Below are 20,151 nucleotides of genomic sequence, written 5' to 3' on the forward strand. Positions count from 1 at the left end.
GGTTTAATTATCTACCCATTTTGCAGGGTGCCCCGAGCTCTCCTTTTCTCTCATTGCACTTAGGAGATACCACAAATCTTCACAATGTCTTTGTTCCTCTTCTTTTTGAGGGGCAGGGGAGAAGTTGCCTTGCATCCCCACCATGGTGCTTCCTAGCACTTATCTCCTTAAATTCAGACAGCTGTGGAAGTAAGTTTCCCACAGAAGCTGGGTTCCTTGTTTCACCCTCCTGAGAAACTTTTGGTTTGTTTGAGGCTTCAAGCAAACCCTTTAGAGCTGGATTTGCAAAGATGCCTGAAAGGTAGTTGGGAGTTATACAGCTATCTGGGCACCTGACAGGCATTCGTTCAGTCAATGTAGCAAATGAGATACCTACCAGAATTACCAGGCCTTTGGGACTGTGGCCCTGGATTTTACTGGGTTTCAGTTTTTCAGGTGTGAATGCAGGGACAGTACTTATCTGCTGCATATTATGTGGATAAAAACTATCTATTTAACAGTACTTTGAGATCTGCAGGTGAAAAAATGGTTTTACATTGATCCAATATGACTCTAACGAGTTGACAGGATAAATCGTGGTGATCTTTAGGTGTGATCCGGTGAGAACCATGGCATCTTTGGTTTCCCGCCGAGGCCCTTCATTCGCAAGGGCCATGAGTGTCCCTCTCCTTATGTAGATGCTTAGTGGAGCAGCTAAATACTTGACAATGACACTTTCTTTTCCTACTAACAGGTCCAGAAGCACCAGGGTTCTTGATTTTGTTTTAATTGCTAAGCCACAAAGACTGCAAACATGTCGCTGGAAGACATCCACATGCGCACCCAGGATTTGCTGGAAAGAAAGCAATTGGATGCTGGAGGATTTGGAACAATTTCTTTATGCTTTCACAAGAAACATGGATATGTTGTATTAAAAAAAGTGTACACGGGACCCCAGCGCAATGAGTAAGTTACAGATCTTATTTCTGACTTTTATCTTTTAGTTAAGTTTAAGGCATCCTCTAGACTCCATGGAGCTAAATCTAAATAAAGTGTAATAATTTTAGATCTTTGGATCTTGGAGATGCTGTATGCAGAGAAAATACTCTAACACAACACTAGCAGTTGGGGTACAATACTGACACAGCTGTAAATTTTCCTTTCTACCCTCATGAGCCAATTTTTTTAGTTTTAACTCATTGGTCCAGTGAAGTTCCTGTTTCCTCTTGCAAGGTGAGCACTAGTGTGAATTGTTAAGAACTGAGGGTGAAACCTCGGAAAGCTGGAGTCAAACCTCACTGGCCTTGGTGACAATGAAGCAGGTATCCTTCATTGCAGTGTCGGGCACACAGGGGATCGATCGCTCCTCTGAATGTGTGCACCCACTAAAGCCAAATTTCTCATATTGATACAGATTAACTATACATATTCATTATAATTTCTAAGAAAAAGCAGGGTTATGCAAATTATTTCCAGGAAATAATTTATATTAATTCCTCCCAGATAGAGCATGCTCAGTGACACTCAAGGGGGTCTTCTGGTGGTCTTCAGGGATGAAGGCTGAACATCTTCCTCTCTCTGGGCACACGCTCTTTACAGTTTTCTCCACAGTCTCAAAACCACATTCCTGCATAAACTAGTTAGGAACCCCTTTTAGCTGAACACAAGATATACTCTGTCTCGTAATTGGTTGTTGGTTTCATAATTTATTACTCCCCTATTTTCACTTTCTTTATTGTCAAGGCTGTTCCACTGTTAGGGGTAAATTCTGTAGCTGCTCTAACAAAACAGCTCACACAGCTACAGCCATATTCTACTACAATCCAAAACACGCAAATACTGTCTATTCTCAAAGCATGCAACTTCTCCTTATATGAAAACTATATTAATCAATTGTCTCTTAAGCTACATCACTGAATCAGGGGACTCTTGCACACTTAAGGAAATGTAGAAACTCAGTGGGCACATGCTGTTTTCAAGCTTGCAGATCATTTTTCAATACAGGTGTCCAACTGTATGTGTCTAGTAGGAGCTAAACATTCATGAGCTTTCAGCAGGATTCCAATGCCACATGTATAACACCAAGAACGTGACCCTCTCTCCCTTGAGAAAAGCAGAGCAAGCCACGGCTGCTGATTCAATTCAAGGATTGAATTAGATGTTGATTTTACTGATTACAGGTCACGTTGCATCTCTGTTACCTCACAGCCACAACAATCGTAAGCCTCTCCCATGAGTCATATGTTACAGAGGGACAAAAGCCACATGCTCTTCTAGTTTGGGTTGTGATAAATAAATTAGCTGAGTTATTTTGCCAGAGAAAAGCAAGTTATGAGATTCTAGTAGTTTGCCTTGTTTATTTTTGTGTTTGTGTTTTTACTTTCCCACTACACACTCCTTAAGGTCTTGAGCAAATTTATAAGCAAGCTTAATGCAAACAAAACAAACATTTTCTTCTCTAGTACTACAGAGGAACACAGATGGAGGAAGCAGTTTCCTTTTAAGCAACCAGGTAAAAGCACTAGCAAGCAACATAGTCTCCAGATTTTCATACACCCTTTTGCCTAATGACCTGAACAGGAACAACAGAATCACAGAATTGTGGGGGTTGGACAGGACCTCAAGAGATCATTGAGTCACATTTTTACTGTTTAATAGAAGGGTACCATCCCTCTTCGTTAGTGAGCTCCCGGTTGTGTACCTGTAACTACTGATGGGTTGTACTGAGCCTGGGTACTGAGTTAGGCTTTTAATTCATCCTAAACCAGGAATCACTAGTAAATGTTATCATCATCCAGTAGGTGGGTGTATTCTCTGTAACAAATCCATTTTGAACATGAATACCAGCCCTTTGGGAAAGAGACCCGTAGAGTCTGCTGCACAAAAGGTAGAGGAGTGTGTCTTGATCCTCCTTGTCCAAAGGCTCTTTTCAGCCCTGCCCTGATAAGACCCTGGCTCAGAGGTTTGGACATGCACAATCAGCAGTGCACCTGCAGAAAGAATGCTTATGCACCTGCTGAAAAGCAGGCAGCCTTAACATCAGGCTGTGCAGGCAGACTGTGCAAGGCATGTGAGCAGAGATGTAGAAAACACAACCTGGCATGAACAAAGCTGTATCAACTCAAAACCAGCTGATGGTGTGGTTCATCTTACAGTGGCTCTAGGGATGTTGATGTTTTTGGCCATTGTTTTCATTATGACTCAACAGCATTTTCATCCCCATGTTCTTCCTAGCCTGGCACCTAAAAGTTCAGTGTAATGTCTGTTTTGCAGATACAACGATTCCCTCCTTGAAGAAGGCAAGATAATGCGCAGGCTGCAGCACGACCGCGTGGTTAAACTACTAGGTATAATTTTGGAAGATGGAAACTACTCACTTGTGATGGAGTATGTGGACCGGGGGAACATGATGAAAGTGCTACAGCAAGTGAGCAGTGAATTCCTTCCTCCCTTGCCCGCTCCTTAGGGTTGATAAGATGCTTGAAAGGGACAAGATGTTCCTGCATCTCCAGAGATCAGAGTCTTCAGTTTCTCCTTTGTGTATTAGAGACCCAGTGGAAGCCCTGACTCTTCTAGAGGCAGCAGAGGACAACTATAGTTTTCCCACACACCACAGAGGAACAGACCACAGTTATAAGTTCAGAGTTACAGGAGTATTTGTATAGATACATGGAGAATTTGCTGAAGAAGAATGCTTTTGTAAACATGGAGTGACTCTAGAATTACTTTAATGCAAAAATTTAGATCCAAGAAGGACCTTTGTTCTTTTTTACCATGGCTTGAGCAGAGGTATTTTTGGGACTGAAAGAGAAGCTTTTTTTTAAAAAAAACCTGTTTTTTAATTTGGTTGTGGTTGCAGCATTTTCTAATAGCTGGTGCTTCTTGTTCTTTGTTTTAGCTCACACTGCCTTTGTCAGTGAAAGGGCGTTTCGTGCTGGAGATCACAGAAGGAATGCTTTATCTGCACGAACAGGGCTTCGTCCACAAAGACCTGAAACCGGAAAACATCCTTGTGGACAAAGACTTCCACATTAAGGTACTTACTAGAAGGAAAATGGAGAAAGCTGGTGATTTGGGCTGAAGAACCCAGTTCAGCTGCGTTGGTTAGCATTTCTGATTGGTAGATTAACTCCTATGTAGCCTAGAGAGCTATGGCTAAGGGAATGTTAAGCAATGGATCGCTGAAGTGTGGTGGCCTGTGCAATCTCTCAGCCCAAGGTTTGCATGATCTTCCCCCAGCTGCAGGAAAAAATAAATCACTGGGGTATTACAAATTAATAATATTGTTGAGAATTAATGAACTACAAATAACAAAACAGGTAGAAGGAAAACACCCTTAACACGTAGAGATTGAAATAAAATAGAATGTCATATGGATCATGTCTTTTGTTACTGTAATTTTTCCTCCTGTCTTTATCTCCTCCTTTTTACTCCTTTCCTTCTTTTGCCTATTATCTTTTCTTCTTTTGTCTCCCTCTTTTTCCCTTAGTCATCATTTCTAAACGATAACCGGCAGCTACAAAAAAAAAAAAAAACAGCAGGAGACTACTTCAAAGAATGATTTATAAACCTGTTCCAAAGCCTTCCTATTAACTCTAGTGGGGTTTTGGATCAAGACACATAGATATAGAGCCTACTGCTGAATAAACCCAGGTAGAATTTGCAGCAGTCCTCATCAAATGTCCTGTCTCTAGTCAAGGTGAGTTGCTGAAAGTCACCTCATTACAGTTTGAAACTACAGAATAAATTCCTGCTAAGAGAGTTTTGTCATTTGGTATTTTTCACACATAAATTAGTAAGATGTTGTTTGATGAGGTTAATATAACAGCAAGTCCTAGTGCACTATGAGCAGCTTGCAGATAAGAAGTATAAACTTGTGGTTTGGTGGGGTTTTTTCCCCTAAAAAATTAATTATTATTTGTTTAAGTGTAAATTTGATGATTTTTGGTTTTGTTTCTGCTTGCTTACATGGATAGGATCAAGTTAGGCTATCATCACATTGTAGAACAAACTGAACTGGAACCCAGGATGAAATTCAGAATCAGATCAGACTGCTTCAAGGAGCTTGATCAAAAGTGTATTTAAAGGCAGCTGTTGTATTATCGATCTACCTGAATGTATCTAACATTGCCAGTATTTATAAAGGGTTGTTCTAGAAAACTGCAAATATATGAAGATTTATAGTACATCTTCTTCTGTCATAGTAGACCTCCTCTCATTTGTAGACTTGAACTTGTACTCCAACCTCCTCAGCCAGATACCACTTAGATTTTCCTCTTCCTCTGAATACATGACCTCTAAATTTAGCCCAAAGCTTTAGAAACTCAGCAGGAACAAAAGGCAGCAAGAAAGAAAAGCGAGTTAGAAGTGAGTCACTTTGGTTTTATCTGAAGCGGTTAGGTTACACAACTCAGTTCGGCCACAGGCAGCTGTCATCAGAGACAGTCCCATTTTCTTCCATTTTTCCTTTCCTGTTGACCTCTTGTTCCCTTGCATTAGCCCTGGTGCTAATGTGACCACCCTTCCCCTGATTTAGGAAGCCAAACCAGCGTATTGCTATTTACCTTGTTGGCAGTGCTACCTTTCTGTTGGGAAGAACCTGGTTCAGCAAGCTGGTTGAGTGCCCTACACACTAGGTCTTCCCAGCAACAGATAAGCATCAGTGCTGGAACAGGAGGAGCAGAGAGAGCATGTAACAGGAGGCTGTGAGGGAAGGATTGAGTGCTTTCTTCATCAGCTGTTAGTCTGGCTGTAAAACTTCACCCTATGGTTTTGGTAGGGTCCCTCTGTCGAGCTTGAAGTATCTAGGCATCCCTGCTTTAACTTATCCCATGCTCTCCTTTCCCGTGTCTCTTTGCCATACGCATCACGTCATTTGAGATCCTCTTCCCCCTTTCTGTAGGAAGATCTAAAGAAGTTGAGTTAGATGGAATCTGTACAGAAAGGACAGTGAGAGAGGAAGGATATCTGCCCATCTCAAATTACTTCTGGATTTGAGTCTTAGCTTCTTCTCGTATGGATCTTCTGTCCTGCCCTGACCACCGCAAACAGACCTTGAACATGAATGTCAATATGAGCAAAACCAAACAACTTCTCTTTACTTCAGGCAATTGTTCCAAGTGGAGTTAAGTTAATAACGAAGGTTCATTCTAGTGGTTCCCAGTTTGCAGTGATACTTTGTTTAGGGAAAAAAAAGAAAACAAACAAGACGGCAAATAGTTTGTTTCCTATTTGTAGTTGCTTGCAGTGTTTCATTTCTAGGCAAGTTACTACTAGCTGTTCATTATAATGAGCAGTGCATGAAACTCTTCTTTATCTCCCCTCCATCACAGCACTAGCTCTGATGTGTCTCATTTTCCAGATCGCGGATCTCGGTGTTGCCTCCTTTAAGAACTGGAGCCGCCTGACCCAGGAAGAGACTGTCCGACAGAAGCAAAGCAAGAGCGCCTGCCAGAACAACGCTGGGACTCTCTTCTACATGGCCCCAGAGCACTTACAGTCTGTTAATGTAAAGCCTGTGGAGAAATCAGATGTCTACAGCTTTGGCATAGTGATCTGGGCAATTTTTGCTAACAAAGAACCATATGAACGTAAGTTACCTAGTAAGACTCGGGTTAGAGAGAGCTGGATCTGCCACCCTTACTCCCACTGGGCAGGTCTTATGTATAGAAATAAAACCATTAATCTTAAAACAAGTCTCTAGCCTGTGGGATTTGAATCCACTCCCCTCACACCACCTGCTGTGAGAGATCTGTAGCTGAAACTCGGACATATTTTAAGTCGTCTTTTACCTGTCCCCAAACACACAGGGAGCTGCTTCACTATCTCTTTCTCCTGCAGAGAGGCAGCAAAGCTTGTGATCGGGATCTGATGGCAAGCTTTATTTTTCAGACGGTATTAACGAAACCCAGATTTGCTTTGCCATCATCAATGGAAACAGACCAGACATAAAGGAGATTTCTGATAAGTGCCCACAGGAAATTACTGACTTAATGAAACAATGCTGGGAGCAAGAGCCAGAGAAACGTCCCACCTTTGCAGGTAAGGCACTGGTTTTTTTACATGTCCATCGATAGTTTGTAATGCAGCAAAATAAACTGAGTGTTTTCCTCTCAAAATAATAATTTTTTGCTTTGAAAATGGAAATATCAATTCAAATGCCCAGTAAAGCAGGCTTTCTGTACCCTGACTAAAAATGGGATCTGGTCCAACATGTACAGATTTGAGAAATACTAGTGAGTGGAAAGAGCTAAGACACTTTACGTATGATGATAATTTGTCTTCAACATAGTATATATAATAGGTTGGAATTTACAGAAAAGCTACCATCAAGGGACATAGTACATCTTTGATGTGACTGAGAAAATACTCTTATCAAAACTAGCTTCAAAAGCTGTCCCAGTTTTGCCTTCCAGGAGCAATGCCACAGCCCTTGACTAGCTAACAATCCTTTGGTACGGTCAGATCCCAAAACACTTGCAGTCAGTAAAAGTCTTGACTGAACAGTCTGGGAAGGAGACCAAGAACATTCAGCAAATAGGACAAATTTCTTTATCTCCTCTTGTCTCTTCTTTCTGCCTCAATATGTAATGCCAGGAAAAAAAAAAGGCCAAAAAACAACCAACCCAAATAACCAACAATCAGCAAAAAACCCCAACCACAAAAACAACCCCTACATATAACAGGAAATGGAGGTTTGGATTAAGACAGTGGCATCAAGAGCTTCATATACAACAGGCATATACTTAAATGCTCAGGGGAAATGGGTATATCCGGAGGAAGCTATCTATTATTTCCATATTTAACATGCATAGTCTACTGCTAATAAATGGAGTTTATGGTTACACTGCATCTTAGCTTCTAAATTTTCCATAAGCAAAATACTGCTATTTACCACATTTGAAGGTGATTTTAGTAATTCTGTCTTTAGCAGGCACAGGACAGTTGCTCATCGAATAGCTGAATGCAGTGAATGCATCTCATTTCTTAAAACATGGCAACCAATCTTTTGGCTACTTAAGGCAAGGCAAGTTGCTGTCAGCCACAGCTCGTAGACAGGGCAGTTTCACCCTAAAAAGCAATATGGCAACTGTGGAAAAAAATCCCTAGAAATTGTCATCATCTCATTACTGTATTAAGGCTGAACAAGCCATGCTAACAGATTCCAAACATACTTACGATTTTCCCATTGCTGACTTCATACAAGTCTCTATTGAGTCATCCATCAGAATTGTTAACAATATAAATCACTTGTTTTCCATTGAAAACCACTTTCACTTAGGTCTTTTCTTTTTGCAGAAATTAGTCAAAAATACAAGCCATTTTACCATCAAAACTTAGGAAAAAATATCGACGATGATCTGAAGAAGTTAAAAGTGAGTAACTTTTAAGTACTTTAAAATGTCAGTTCCCCACATTCCCTCTCCCCAACCCCAGTCACAGGCAGATTCTGCTACTGTGAGACTGATGATGCTTGACCAACCTGATTTCCTTCTGTGATAAAACAGCTGGGTTTATGAATGAGGGGAGGGAGAGCTCTGTTTACCTCAGTTTCAGGAAGATTTTCAACACTCTCCTAAAACATTCTCATATCCAAGTTTGAGCGTTACCCTCTGGCTGGGCATACAAATCCAGGTTGGATGGTGAGTCTCGGGGTAGCAGTTAATGGGCCCTGTTTCACCAGGAGGCCAGTAACAGCTGTGGTATTACAGGAGTCTGCAGTGCTGGGACCCCTCCTGGTTAACCCCTTTGTCAGCGACATGAGAGAGGTGATGGAGCATATGACACACACAAGGTGTGCAGGTGACACCAAACTAGGAGGACCAGTTCAGTACAGTCAGAAGGACAAGGCTGCTAAGCTGGAGGAACGTGGTGACAGACATAGTCTGAAATTCAGAAAGGACAAATGCAACATGCTACTCCTGGAATGATCCCTGGCTTCAGTGCCAGCTGGGGCTGCCTGGTGAGAAGCAGCGCTGCTGAGGACCTGGGGTGGTGGTGAGCAGTGACCTGGCACCAGCCACAGCCTGCCTGGCAGCCAGGAAGGCCAGCAGCATCATGGGCCATACCAGTGGTGTCACAGACAGCAGACTGAGCAGATCTGCTCAGCACTTGTTACTACTGCCATACAAGATGGGAGTGAGGGACCAGGACTATTTCAGGGCTATGCAGTGGCTTTGGTGGGGCAAAAATAGCAGCACATCCCTAAGCTATGAGGAGTTGATTGAGAACATAGAGCCAAGCTCTTCACAGCTGTGCATAGTAGGAGGATGAGAGACAAACTAAAATGAGAGCAAGTCAAACTGGATGTAAGGGGAACAGAAGGAAAAAACAAACAAAACACACCACCAAAACTAAAACTCCCCCAGTTTTCCCCATGAAGACAGCCAAGCAATTACCTAAGGAGACTGACCAGTCACCATCACTGGAGCCTTTCAGCAATCAACTGCACAAAGCTCTGAGCTACCAACTCTGATCCCATAAGGGACCATTTTGAGCAGGAAGGGGGCCCGAGGTTCTCCCAAGGCCTGTTCCCACCTGAGTGATGCTCTGATTCTATAATACTTCACAAAAACTCCTCATATATCCACTTAGTCTCATTCATGAAATAAAATGTAAAAGTGTCAGTACCTGATTGAGAGTGACTCTGTAAATTATGGGTAGTTTTTGTCCTGCGTTCAGGCAGTGTCAACGGGTCCTGGCCTGCTTGAGACAAGGAAGCTATGCCACAGCAATAACAACAGGGAGAATTTTATATCAGGTGTTTTTTCTGGACTTGGTTTCTCTCAATTTATAAACCTAAAGCCAGAAAAGTATGATACAAGTCATTACTTCCTGACTGGAAATATGAGGACGAGAACTTCTTGAACAGTTGGGCTGATCATGGAGCCTTTTTATTACAGGTTGTATCCATTTACTCACTTGAGTAGTACTGGCAGCTGTCTGTGAGAACTCATGGCATTAGGATTTTACACTTTGCAGTGTAGTGAAGCTCAAAGAATACATAATCAGCTATTTTAGCTAAGGGAAAACACAAGCAAACAAACACACACCCCAAACAGTATGCAGCTTCCTTTGTGAAGCCATTCATTTAGTTTTCTTTAAAGCACTTCCTTCTGTCACCAAGTCTGCAATTGTGGAAATGAAAGTTTCAGGCTTAGAGGCCATGTGATATTTATGAATCGCCAGTGACTGCTCAGAAAAGCAGCAGAGTTTTGCAAAATCAAACTGATGGCACAAATTCCCTGGACTGATTTGACCAAACTAAATCACCACATGAAAGCTATCCCTTTAATTTGTGACAGCAGCTCCAAATCAGGATCATGGCCAATTACAGTAACTGTGTTAGGTCTCTGCAAACACACCTCAAATCACAGGGCCCAAAAGACTATTCAGAAGATGAGCCATGAGTCTGTGACCCTCTCAGAAAGGAAAGCCTCCCCTCTGACCCACGTGCAGGATGCGAATTCAGCATTCAAGGGATTCAGTATGGTGAAGTACAGCTTCAGTAGCAGCATCAGTTCAAGGGTTCAGGCATAGCCTTTCCCCCCACGCACACACACCACCACCCCCCACTAGCAATTGTGAAAGCAGAGTCCACAGCCTCCTAACTAAAAGGAACACAATATGGTTGACATTGGAACAGACCTCTTAAGGTCATCTGGTCCAGCCTCCCTGCTCAAGCAGTTCAGTTACTCAAGCAGACTCCTAGGACCTAAGGCTCTAATGTGCTTTAGAACATCATCTTTTGCTTTTGAAAGGAAGTAGATGTTTTGGGAAGATAACAGTTGCTGATTTTTAATCTGTGAAAGTACTTCTTGGCCTCAATTAGAAAGAAAGCCCCTACTTTTAGAAACTGTTGTACAAGTAAGAAGCACTGGGGGAAATTGAGAAATAATTTACCCAAGTAATTTTTTTTTCTTTCCATTTCCAGTGAAGTCTGAATAATGGGAGCATCAAAAGAACAGAACAGGGATGGATTTTCTCTTTGCTCTAGTGGAGTGAGGCTGAGGGTTTACAGAAAGAAAATTGCACTTCATCTTTCTGAAGATTTGCTCTGAATTCCTTGTTCCTAATACTCTTCCTAAAAATCAGTGTGGCCATACCTGAATGTAAATCTTCCTCACCTCTTCCCTGTCAATAAACGTACTTTCTAAATATAGAGCCACAAACCAGGATGCGTGTTTGCTACCTGTACCTCTGGCAACATCCTCTCACCAACACTGCTAGCAGAAAGCCAGCCTAGCTTTTACATACATGAAAAACAGTCCAAAACCACTCTCTGGATTAAGCTCATGTAGGCAGGGGTACTGTGTGGCCAACTCAGGACGTTATATACCTCAGCTGCATTGCGGTCCTCCCTTCAGTGAAGGAAAGGTTTTGCCCATCTCTAGCAAAGCAATGGGTAGTTCCCCTCAGGCAGTGCTCTCTGAGAGCATGGGACCTCTTCCCACAGGTGCACAGAATCACTTCATCCAGGGAACTTCATGGGAAGCCACGCTGTTTCCTATTCTGGTTAAGCTTTTGCCTGTAACTGGATCATTTGTTCTCTCTTACGTACAGAAAAGGTGTCCCGAGTCAACCGAACTGCTGAATAGGATGCAGTCCCTGCAAATAGATGCTGTAGCAGAAGATACCAGTAATGTTCAAATAGGTAAGTCACCTACTAGCACATCACCATCATGGCTGTTCTGCCAAAGATAAGGGTACTTTGCACACATACACAACTTTATCATTAAGGCATTATGAAGAGATTTAATTATTCAGCACTTCAGAAGGAACTGTAAACAATGAAAATACTAAATTTACTCCGGGGCTTCCGAAAGTAATACTTATTTTTCACGTTTTCCATAATCTACAGTTTGAACCTATTTCATTTTACACAACTCCATGGTCTCCTCCCATGCTGAATTTTTTTTTTAACATTAGACTTTTCAGTGGTTACTTTGATAATTACTTTTCCTGCTTGATCTTTCTTCCCATCCTTTTAATCACCCCAACTGTGTAGTCTGTAGGCTTTGATTTCATGAAGGCTTTCCTTTTTTCCCCCCTCACTCCAGCCTTTCTTATAAATGCTCTGAGTATGAGCATTTCTTGGTTTATGATTCTTGCTCTGTATGGAATCTGAGGTGCACTAACAGATGAATTTTATTTCCTCTCATATTTTCTATCACATCTTGGATGAGTTGCATGTTTCATGATTTTACAGAGCTGTCTCGCTAATACTTGATGATACAGTTACAGTTTTGTAGAGGTGTATCTGGAATTCTTTTACTAAAGTTTCTTAATGGCAAAGGATATAGGATCATATTTGCAACAATGGTTTACAAGCAACAGTATCAAATTCAGTAGAAATATAATCCTGCTATGTTTTCTCATACCATTTTAAAAACATTATTACATGAATAATGTTAAACTGTAACAAGCAACAGATGAATCTTCCTCAAAGCTGGGTTTGCTGTCACTGTTCTTCAGTAGAACCGATGGCTTTAATGGGGCTGCCCCACTGCTGTATTTTAAAATTAGCATAGTTACATTTCCCTAACAGAAATAATCATGTATGACTGCAGCAGATTCCAGATGCTCTTGTGCTTTAAGTATGAAAGGCTTTATTGTGAATCTATGCTGCCAAAAGACACTATCTTGAAAGCCTGTCAATCAAAGTCTTTTTTTTTTTTTTCCCCCTCCAATCAATGGGCATTACTCAGGCAGGGATAGTGAAAGTTATGCCACAGGATCTATTCATACACATCAAGCTTGTCCTGGAGAATGGACACCATGTAGTTTATGCCAATGCTGATTTGCTAACAGCCGTCACTTTTGATGAGGTTGTTTCTGTGTTAGCTTATTCCTCCCACTCTTCCTCTAGCAGCAATAACAGAAGCAGAGCAGGTCAGACTGCAGGTGTACTAACAGGCTTCAAAAGGAACTAGTTTTGCTCTTGCCTAATATGGACTGAATTAATGGAATTTGGGGAAAAACACTGGCCTTATCTGAGCTAAATAGAAGCACATACATACTTTTTGTCCCAGTTCTACAGTGGTCTGTAAGAGCAATATACAGTGCTTTCTAGAAAACTGTGCAGCTTTCAGAACGTCAGGAACACATCTGTAGTCCTACCCTTAAAAACACAAGAACAAATAATAACAAGCAGATTTTTGCAGTCTCAGAATGCTGCAGCATGATCCAGATCACAACTCGATATAGTTCAAGACTGAAGTAGAGGTTCCTTTGATAGTGAGAATTAGTTTGAAGGACATAGATGACATAGACTGTTTTATCTGGTAGGTGTTACTTGTAAAAATATATTCTTTGGGACTACGAAGAACAAACTAGACATATAGGATTCATCACAAATACCCAGACGGGACATTTTACATCATCGTTCACAAACATGACTTTAATGACCAGTTATCCGTGCTTTACAAAGCAACACTTATTACAGTGATGTTATTTTTCCATCCTGTTACTCTCCAACTTGGCACTGATTAAACTCCAGTTAATGCCAGTGGAGACATGCCAATAAATCAGACCCTGCCAATACCTCCAGGAACTGATGTAGTAGTTTAGAACTTGATGTCAATATAACCAGAGTATGTAGTGAATTCTGACATGGCTTGAAAGATTTTGACACAGATAGCTTAAGCAAACGTGTGCTTCCTGGATAAAAACATGCAACACCTGTCAGGATTGGCCTTCTATAAAACAAAACACATCTTATGCTTATCTTATTACAAAAATAGATTATTAGATTCCAGTGCCATCACAACAAGTTATACACTTGCATTTGGACGTATTTCAAATATTTAAATTTCCTCCCTTTCAGATCAGCCCAACTCTCTACACAGCTCTCAAGGTCCCATGAACAGTCAGATTAATGAAGACCTGTTTGCTGCCATGCCCCAGAACCAGCCTGTGGAAAGCTGCGAGACCTCATTTACACCTCCTGATAACCTGGAAAGAAAACTTCAGCAGGAATACAACTACCACGCATTTGGGAGCCGGATGGATAAAGCATTTCCACCTGTAGTATACACCCCTGAGATGAGAGAGGAAGAAAAGCGACGAAGAGTTTCCTATGATCCGTTTGCAAAGCTGTCTCCTATTCCTCAATGGAATGAACTGTATCCGAGAGCTGAAAAAACAGGATCAAACACTAATCCATATTTTTGGCCATTACCAAACCAGGGAAAGGTAGATATTTTTTACAGGCCAAACCCTAGTAGTCTTCCAGCGGGCAGTACAGAAGATGTCTATGGGTTGTGTTCAGCCAGTACCTTTAGCCTAAGTAAACCTCCTGTGCCTGAGTCTGGCCCAAACCTGCAGCCACAGACCAACATAAACTGGTATCCAAAGAATGCAGACATAGATACAGGTGAGATTCCTCCTCCCTCAACACCTATGTTTCTGAAAACATGCTTGCTCTCTAAAAATGAAGTGCTCAAGTGTTTTATGGCTTATGTAACAACCACCTGCTTATTGCTAACAGCTGATCTGTAATATAGCGAAGGTGAATTTATTTCAGTAAGCTTATTTTATCTTTGTGAGTTTATTTTATCTTTGTTTACTTGAAGTTACTTCAGCTTGCTAAAACGCTCTAGCTTTAACTTTATTATGCTGCTTTCACTGTTAATTCCAAGTTTTGGGATGTTAATTTCAAGCTAACCATTTGTAAAGCATTAGTGTAGTAGAAGAGCATCAGAGCCAATGCCTAAAGTCTTCAGCTACCAACCAAGCAATAGCAGATGGCAGATACTGCTACAGCAGCTACCAAAACCCAATCTCATTCTAGGGAAGCAAAGGAGAACAACTGATTTTCAAATAAAGTAACATTTATACCATGAGCAATGCTTGTGCAGAAACAACTTTTGCAGCATTTCAGAAAAACAGATGGGTAGTTTTAGCTTGATTTGCAGCAAGGTATGAAACTCCTGAGCTCAGGGGGCCAACAAGGAGCTAAAGCTTGTAACTGGTTTCTCCAGAGAGCTCTGCCTGGTACCAATGGGGAGATTCTGTCAGTATTTGCTAGTGAGCTGTGGAATAGAAAGGTATGGAGAGGGAAGAGAGCACTGAGTGTTGCCAAATAGTATAAATAAGTGGCAGCTAGAGACTTCTAAGTTGTCACTTCTGAGAAGTAGAGACAACATGAGATGCTAGCTGGCTCCTACTAAATATTGGATATTTTTAGTGTGGCATTCTTGTCCAGGTAGTCTCAAGAAAATCAAGGATGCCTAGCTGCTTACAGGCAGAATGCCACAGAGGTGTTATTCTGTTAAATTATTTATGCAGAGGCTGTGATTAGTTGTTTTTGTGAGTTTACTGAAATGAATCTGAGACTTGTCATGTCTGAAGACAGGGATTAGAACTGTCAACATCACTAATAAACTGAAATCTTCTGTTTGAAATAAGAAAACTGTTATAACAGGGAAGCTGTGTGGAGAGTGCAGCAGGTATCAGACCAAGAAGCAGAATAGCTTCATTGCAGCTCTTCCACTGACTTGCTGAGTGACCGTAACCCAGCCACTCTTACTGCCCCACGATGAGCTGCAGAGCTCATCTGTGGGCATCCAAACCCATTACTGCCCTGGGTAGGAAGTTACACCTCTGCTGGATGTTACTGCCCCCAGCAGAAGATGCAGTGGTGTCACACACCTTGCCTAAAGCCCGTTGTCACAAGCAGCGACCACTCCCAGCAGCGGGCAGTCAGAGCACACTCAGGAGTGTTGAATTTTCCAATCTGAACACCTGATATGAGGCAGCTCAGTCTGTAACTGTGGTGCACTGTGACCCCAACATTGCCACCTACTAGCCAGGCACTCAGACACCCACAGAGAAGCCTACTGTCCTCACTGGAATTTAGGGGTGGTTTAAGGCTATTAGTCACTGAGCAAAACTATGACAAGGTCATTGCTTTAACAGGAGTTATTCAAGGAGATACAAGCCTGTTAATTAAAAAGCATCTCTTTTCTCTGTATTTAAGAGCATAAACTATGTACTCCTATTGTTCCAAATAGGGCAGTCATTTTTAAGTACACTTGCTTTTTAAGTGCATAATGTATCTTGATTTTTTGTGTTTTGTTTTCCCCTCTTTGTTTAGGTAATCAGGCTTCCAGTACTTTCACAAGGGGAACTTTTGCATACTATCCTACTACACCCAGAGTAAGCACAGGTGAGTGCTGAAGCCTTCATCTGCCCTGGTAGCCAACAGGCTATGCACAGCACCCTGATTGGCAGAGCAAAAACATTTGAGATTTCAAAATAATTTATGATATTGCTTAATACCTTTAACCATAGAAGAAGTTATCAGTACTGGTATGTAAAGTTAGTCCCAAGCTCTAGCAGGACCTGTGCATGTCATTAAATGTCTATTTGATGGATCAAAGACAGGATCTTCTAGTATGTAAAATAGCTTTTAAAAACATGAAGGCAGTGTAAGATCTCTTGTACACCTGAACAAGTAATTTTCTTAAAGATCAAGTTGCCCTACCCAACTCCTGAACCACACATACCTTTGGGACACCTGTCCTTTCTTGCTCTGGATTAATATAAATCTCTAGCTGGAGACTTTGTGTCAATGAGTCTTCCTTGGAGCAGAGGTCTCTTGTTCAACCACCTTAAACCCCTGAAATTCTGTCCTGTCCTTCAAGGGTTGTTAATATAAGCTCCTTTGAAGTTCTGTTGCTTGGGTCACCCTGAATTCTTTAATTAACCCTTTCAAGGCTTGTCCAGTTTGTGAGTGACTTACACTTTCAGAAAGAAAACTTAAAACAGAAAGCTTCCATCTTCTTCACTATGCACCCCTTAGAGTCTTTAGATGGTGACCCAAATGTGACAAGCAAGCAAAGTGCAGAGGCTTGGGAAAGGAGATTTATAAGCACAGTAACTTCTACTGTTACTATCAACAAAGCATTTGTACATGTTTTCATATCTTGTGCTGGATTTGTTTTGTTCCTAGATAAGAAAATAGCAAATGTATTAGAGATTTCTTAATTTTTCAACTAAAGTTATGTTGCTATTTCCTGGGTTCTTCACCTCAAAGAAAAAAACAAAGGGTACAGACATAATATATTGAGACACGATAAAACACATTCCTTTTCTGCAACATCTAGAAACTAACCACGCATACATATAAGTATTTCCAACTAGCATCTACAGGTTAAGAAACATTAAATGCATTTAATCAGATTTTCACATGTAACCAGAGATTTCCACACTTCACGTTGCAACTGAGTGTGTGACAATGATGTCTGTAAACCTCACCGTCACTTGGGATGATGCCATACAGAGCTTGGTCTATCATTTTAAGTATCTGTTCTTAAATTTTAGACTTAGGTTGTGATACTCACCATTTAAACCAAAGTTTGAATGTTTAATAGATGATTAGCCAAACGGAGTTCAGAAAATACTGTCAAGAGAATAGAAAACTGATGCCACCCAAGAGGACTAGAACAGTAATTTAGTTTTGTGGTAGGTGTGAAAATTGGACAACTGCAAGCAAAAGACACCAAACTCAGTGTTTCGCTAATCACATACAAGCAAGCCACAGATCCAACCTCCCAGAGGTGCACGCAATTCAGCTGTGCAGTCAGTGTACATGGATGTTCACTTTTATTGCTGCAGATTCAGGCCTTTATTAAAACAGAGCAACTTGGTAAGGTGTTCTAGTCTTGCCTAAGAACCAAAAGAAGGGATCAGAGGCAAAAATGTGTGGGTTTTATTGTTTGTTTTTTTTTTAAAAAAGAAATGTTGTCGACACAAACACTGGGCAAGCAATGCACTGTGATTCACTCTGAAAATAGATACAACTGAAAAATATACTCCTAGAGAGCAGGGATGAAATACGTTGTGAAACAGAGAGATGGCATCACGACGGATGAGTATAAGATAGAGTACAGAAACCTCACGGGCAACTAGAAGCAGTTTTCTGTAGCCTCACAGAGCTTTGAAGTCTTAACTGTAAACCTGAACTTAACATCTATGAAAAATAAAGCTGAAACGCAGAAGTAGGGCTTTTAAGATTTCAGTGAAAAACACTTTCAAGTAAAGAGTGTCCCAAAGCTGTTAACTAACAAAAAGCGAGGCTGGTACTACACATCCCTGCAGCGCAGGGAGCATTACTCACAGCCTAGAAACCACCACCAGGTCAGGCTTGGCTGTGACACTGTGACATAGAGTAGAATTGGATGGACTTTCACTGAAGTACATCTGTGTCACACATCACTCTGAAGATACGCTTATAGTTGCCAGTAAACGCAACTCCCCCATTTCTACGTGACATGCCATAAAAGCATTTATCCCTTCCCCTGTCAGCAGAACCTTCTTCCTCCCCATGTTACTTCTTGACGTTTTGCACCATACACAGTGGTTTATACAATTGTATTAAATCCCCCTATACAGATGATTCAATCAAGTACAACATAAGTAACAGTTCTGGAATTCAAATTGGATCCTATAATCACATGAAGATTGAAGAGCAAAATCAACACGTCAGCACTTCCCCAGGCGCTACGGAAGCAACTTACATGCATTATGAAGCAATGGGCATATTTGGTAAGAGAAATATCTCCCCAGCTTTGATGCCTTCTCCCCATATATGTATCTGAGAATCATTTGGTTTAGAATGTGTAAAACATCAGAGGTTGCTCCCTCTGATACTTGAGAAATAACCGTTTGGGTCCTACATACTCAAGGGCGCATAAAACAAGTGAGGGTTTGTACTAATGCTGCTTATAATGTCCCTCGTGTGTCGTGTATCTTCATGACCGCTTTGAGATGCCAGATACAAGCACAGATGCCTAAAAACAAGGGGAAGAGCAACACTCAAATTGGTAGAAGCAAGGTTAGGATTGGTGGTCCTCACCTGACTTACAGTTTAAATCCTAGAATATCCTGAGTTGGAACGGACCCATAAAGATCATTGAATCCAGCACCCGATACCACTCAGGGAAACCTAAAAGTTGAAGTATCTGTCTGAGAATATTAGCAAACATTTTTCAAATGAAAAATGACAGGCTTGGGTCCATGACCACTTCATTCAGCTAGAAACTGGGAGATTTTAAAGTTTAATTTATTTTCACTGGGCAATGCTGAATTCAGCTTTCCCTGTGTGTTAAATAAACAAGTTAATGAAGTCCCCAAATACAAAACACATCGTAGAGACATTAGTGGGCTATATAAGAGTTCTGGGAAGGAGCTCTTCCGTTTTGCAGGTTTAAGTGACAGACTGCAATAGCCTCAGATGAAAACGCTAGTCCAGCACCTGACCTGTTAATACATGGGTTCTGACCCAGAGTTTCTTTTCCTGGCATCATCAGGTAATACAGCCTCTGTCTCTGTGAGGCCCACTTCTGACCCTACCACTAAAATTTGGTCTCCAGACACTACCAATAAATAGTTGGGGGAGGACAGATGAGATAGCAAAAGGAGCAGCATAAAGGTTAAATGATGCCATCTTCTCATACTCTTCTCCTTTTTTTTTGCAGATAATACTACTGTCCTGACCGAGAAACACCTGAATCTAGTGAGAGAGAAGCTGGCTAAGCAGTGGAAGCACTGTGCTCGTAAGCTGGGCTTCTGCGATCCTGAGATTGATGAAATCGATCACGACTATGAACGAGATGGACTAAAAGAAAAAGTTTACCAAATGCTGCTCAAGTGGGTAATGAGGGAAGGCTCCAAAGGCGCTACAGTTGGAAAGCTTGCCAAAGCCCTCTTCGGCTGCCGAAGACTGGATCTCCTTACTAGTTTGATGCAGATCAACGAGGAATAAGTTGACGGAGAACTGGGGGGAAATGAGGGTGTTTTTACATGAAGAGCTTCCAATAACAATTAATAATTCTGAACAGTCTTTCTGGAGCTGTCCTTTTTGCACAGACTTTTTGGAACACATTTTTTCTGCCAAGCAGTTTTTGGTGAATACCTCCAGTAAATCAAAAAGATTTTGTCAAGATAATTGATCTTCCAGAGGATAACAGAAAGCAACCATCCTCCTCGTGAATAAAGTGATTGTCCAAAGAGAATAACAGCCAAATGGAATAGGAATGTCTATTCAAGGAAGAGGTGTTACACAAAATTCCTAAATCCTGTCTTGAAACACGTTGATACCCTTGTTCAGTTCTGAACAAAAGCGTGTCATTTCAACAAAGTCAATGCATCGGTAATAACATGTGAGAG

General features: G+C 41.3%; 1 protein-coding gene across 3 annotated transcripts; it reads left to right on the forward strand.

Moving 5' to 3' along the window:
- Positions 1–793: 793 nt before the first annotated feature.
- Positions 794–19,788, forward strand: RIPK1 (receptor interacting serine/threonine kinase 1; the record flags this gene model as incomplete). 3 transcript variants are annotated; one of them, XM_084279866.1, is made up of 11 exons in its annotated part: positions 794–945; positions 3,253–3,406; positions 3,878–4,015; positions 6,341–6,569; positions 6,871–7,020; positions 8,278–8,354; positions 11,542–11,632; positions 13,805–14,353; positions 16,076–16,147; positions 18,364–18,528; positions 19,461–19,788. In XM_084279866.1, the coding sequence occupies 11 exons, from the start codon at positions 794–796 to the stop codon at positions 19,745–19,747; spliced, it is 2,064 nt and encodes a 687-aa protein (XP_084135992.1). In that variant the 3' UTR covers positions 19,748–19,788. The 3 variants fall into 3 exon arrangements, with proteins under 3 accessions (XP_084135992.1, XP_084135993.1, XP_084135994.1); XM_084279867.1 differs by having other exon boundaries at positions 18,376–18,528; XM_084279868.1 differs by lacking the exon at positions 16,076–16,147 and having other exon boundaries at positions 18,376–18,528.
- Between the last annotated feature and the right edge of the window lie 363 nt (positions 19,789–20,151).

The sequence above is a fragment of the Gallinula chloropus genome (assembly GCF_964237585.1).
Source record: "Gallinula chloropus genome assembly, chromosome: 2".
NCBI lineage: Eukaryota > Metazoa > Chordata > Aves > Gruiformes > Rallidae > Gallinula > Gallinula chloropus.